The following is a 3,812-nucleotide window of genomic DNA, read 5'->3' as shown; positions in this document are numbered from 1 at the left end:
GCGTAGGTCCACTCAGGTCGTCTGTATATCGTAAGCGTAGGTCCAGTCAGCTATTGTCTCTGTATCGTAAGCATAGGTGCTGCCAGTCATTTTATTCATCGTACATGCGTACTACTTTCATTCCAAAGGATAACTGAACAAACTTTCTGCACAACAGCCTTCGCCAATTCACGATTTACATTACGCAGTATATTTCTACTGCATAAACTGTAAGCAGCTGTCATAAAACACTTGTCTTTGGACAATTCTCAGTTATCGAGAACATACACTGATATACATGTACTTCAACAGGAGCTTCGTTCCACCTAGCATTTCAGATATGCATTTATAACACAATTTTTATTATTTTATTATAGAATAATGTGACATCAAGTTTGGGATATTTACATCAAAATGAAACAGAATCTGCTTCAAATACACTGTGTTTTCAAACATAATTATTACACTACACATAACCGCAATGGCCTAGCGCCGAAAATTCATACAGGCAAATAGCGCCTGTGGCAGTTACAATAGCACACGTGGCAGTTACAATAGCGCCTGTGTCAGTTACATTAGCGCTTGTGGCAGTCACAATAGCGCCTGTGGCAGTCACAATAGCGCCTGTGGCAGTCACAACAGCGCCTGTGGCAGTCACAATAGTCGCTGTGACAGTCACAATAGTCGCTGTGACAGTCACAATAGCCGCTATGACAGTCACAATAGCGCCTGTGGCAGTTACCATAGCGCCTGTGGCAGTCACAATAGTCGCTGTGACAGTCACAATGGCCACCATGGCAGTCACAATAGCGCCTGTGGCAGTCACAATAGCGCCTGTGGCAGTCACAATAGCGCACGTGGCAGTCACAAAAGCGCCTGTGGCAGTCACAATAGTGCCTGTGGCAGTTACAATAGCGCCTGTTGCAGTTACAATAGCACACGTGGCAGTCACAATAGCGCCTGTGGCAGCCACAATAGTCGCTGTGGCAGTCACAATAGCGCCTGTGGCAGTCACAACAGCCTCTGTGACAGTCACAATAGCGCCTGTGGCAGTCACAATAGGGCCTGTGGCAGTCACAATAGTCGCGGTGACAGTCACAATGGCCACCGTGGCAGTCACAATAGCCGCTGTGGCAGTCACAATAGCCGCTGTGGCAGTCACAATAGCGCCTGTGGTACTCACAATAGTACACGTGGCAGTCACAATAGCCACTGTGGCAGTCACAATAGCCGCTGTGACAATCACAATAGCCGCTGTGGCAGTCACAATATCGCCTGTGGCAGTTACAATAGCCCTCAGAATAGCCGTTGTGGCTGTCGCAATAGCCACTGTGGCAGTCACAATAGCGTCTGTGGCAGTCACGATAGCATACCCGGCAGTCACAACAGCCGCTGTGACTGTCACAATAGCACACGTGGCAGTCACAATAGCCGCTGTGTCAGTCACAACAGTCGCTGTGACAGTCACAGTGGCCACCATGGCAGTCACAATAGCGCCTGTGGCAGTCACAACAGCGCCTGTAGCAGTCACAATAGACCTTAAAATAGCCGTTGTGGCTGTCACAATAGTCGCTGTGACAGTCACAATAGCCACTGTGACAGTCACAATAGCCGCTGTGGCAGTCAGAACAGCCGCTGTGACAGTCCCAATAGCCGCTGTGACAGTCACAATAGCCACTGTGGCAGTCACAACAGCCGCTGTGACAGTCACAATAGCCGCTGTGACAGTCACAATAGCCACTGTGGCAGCCAAAACAGCCGCTGTGACAGTCGCAATAGCCGCTGTGACAGTCACAATAGCCGCTATGGTAGTCACAATAGTCGCTGTGACAATCACAATAGCCGCTGTGATAGTCACAATAGTCGCTGTGGCTGTCACAACAGCCGCTGTGGCAGTCACAACAGCCGCTGTGACAGCCACAATAGCTGCTGTGAAAGTTACAATAAAATCGTAACTGAGTTAACTTCACATGTATTTCGCCGGTTACGTGTAACCAATCGCCATTTTTCACTCGCTGCTCTGCTTTTTTCTCTCTATCCTGTATGTTCCTAATTATATTGTATTCCTGCATAAAGCAGGATTCTGCTGGTGGACTAGGCATGCCCGAGATTGGGTCCCTTTCCGTTTTTTTAATGTTGTTCCATGTCAAATTCTAGAGCAGTGACGTCTAATAAATTGCAATTGACGCCACTGCATTTTTTAAAACTACCTCTGCTTAAGGCATTGTGCTAAGGTGTGTATAATTTTCTACTCTTTAAGCATCAACATGAAAAGATAAAATAAAACCCTAACCAAGGTGAATTCTCACGAGGCCGTACTTCACCGGTTACGTGTGACCATTTGTCAGCTATCACTCTGTCGCCGCTGCTCTGGGTTTTTCTCTCTATCCTGCAAGTCTTTAATTATATAATATCGCAGTCCACAATGTCGACACAAGTTATATTACCTGAACTGACACTTTTACACATGGGATTCGAAAATCCACTAATAGAGCAAAACTAAACGTTGCAACAAATGCATAACGTCAGAGAATACCGTACTTATTCCAATTGTTTCCATCACACTAGCGTACTTACTCCGTCTGCTTCCATCACGCTAGCGTACTTACTCTGTCTGCTTCCATCACACTACCGTATTGATACCGTCTGCTTCCATCACACTACCGTACTTATACCCTCTGCTTCCATCAAAATAGCGCATTTATCCCTCTGCTTACATCACAATAACCCATTCATACCGTCTGCTCACCTCACACAAACCGTCCACGTCGATGTAGTCGTGTCAAGGAGGGGACAACTTTTGGACGTTTGGCACGTGTTCCTACTTCTCGGAGACGGTTCCTGATTGTCTGATCGGACACTCCTCGGGCTCCAAACTGTTCTTGTGCTGTGTTCCGGGCGGTACGATGGCGGTCACGTAGATGGCTTACCCGGATGTACCGATCTTGGGCAGGTGTGGTGACTCTAGGTCTTCCTGATCTTGGACTGTCATTTGTCAAATTTGTTTGACGAAATCGATCCCACAACCGAGTTATTGTGCTGGGATGAACGTTGAAGATCCTTGCCACCTCACTCGTTGATTCGCCAGCCTGCAATCGTCCAATTGCCTGATTTCGGTCGGCAGCGTTGAGACGTCCCAATTTCGTGTACAGTACTTGCAAAGATATTGGATAAAATTGTGAGATTCGTTTGGGTCTTTTATAGTCACATGCTGTACTTATGTTTTGCACGTGACAAACAATCATTGTGCCTGAACTTCCTGCTGCACGACATCAACGCACATCATAACAATCCTAATTGATAAAACCGTTCAAAATCATTTTTGGTTGCGTTTGGTCAAGGATGATCTTCTGGAACATTGCAGTAACAATGTGCAACCCTACAAAACTGTTTGAGTTAACATATGTGTACAAAATTGTAAGTATCATTTTTGAATTTCATTTTGCGTTTCTTTTTTTGAAGAGTGTAAAACAACACTGTTGAAAGTAACAATCGAGCTAATCTTATATGTTTTAAGAAAGTACCACTGACAAAAATAAATAAAGTTTGAATTATACTGAATGGAAACAGCGATTGGTAACACATAGAAATGCTAGTTAAAATTTTGTCTGGGTTCCCGTTACGGGTCTTCAAGGTACGACAAACTACAGTATCGTGTCACAGCCTGCTGTTTCAAACAATCAAGTAGCTACACAACTTCTGCATCCCGGGAGTGAAACTTCGGACGTGTTTTCTTTTTCTTGGGACCGGCCCGGATAGCACAGTTGGTAGAACGTCCGCTTCGGGATCGGTAGATCCCGGATCAATCCTTGATCGAGTCACACCTAAGACTT

The 3,812-nt window shown here is 45.8% G+C and overlaps 1 protein-coding gene across 1 annotated transcript; it reads right to left on the bottom strand.

The window, feature by feature from the left end:
- Nucleotides 1-445: 445 nt before the first annotated feature.
- Nucleotides 446-2,971, bottom strand: LOC135466146 (uncharacterized protein C11orf24 homolog). The gene is made up of 2 exons (XM_064743521.1): nt 2,920-2,971; nt 446-1,908 (listed from the first exon to the last, which is right to left on the bottom strand). Exons 1-2 carry the CDS (start codon nt 2,969-2,971, stop codon nt 446-448), a joined length of 1,515 nt encoding a protein of 504 aa, XP_064599591.1.
- Between the last annotated feature and the right edge of the window lie 841 nt (nt 2,972-3,812).

The sequence above is a fragment of the Liolophura sinensis genome, chromosome 1 (assembly GCF_032854445.1).
Source record: "Liolophura sinensis isolate JHLJ2023 chromosome 1, CUHK_Ljap_v2, whole genome shotgun sequence".
Lineage (NCBI taxonomy): Eukaryota > Metazoa > Mollusca > Polyplacophora > Chitonida > Chitonidae > Liolophura > Liolophura sinensis.
Note: the sequence above shows the minus strand (reverse complement) of the source record. Positions and strands in the feature narration are given on the sequence as shown.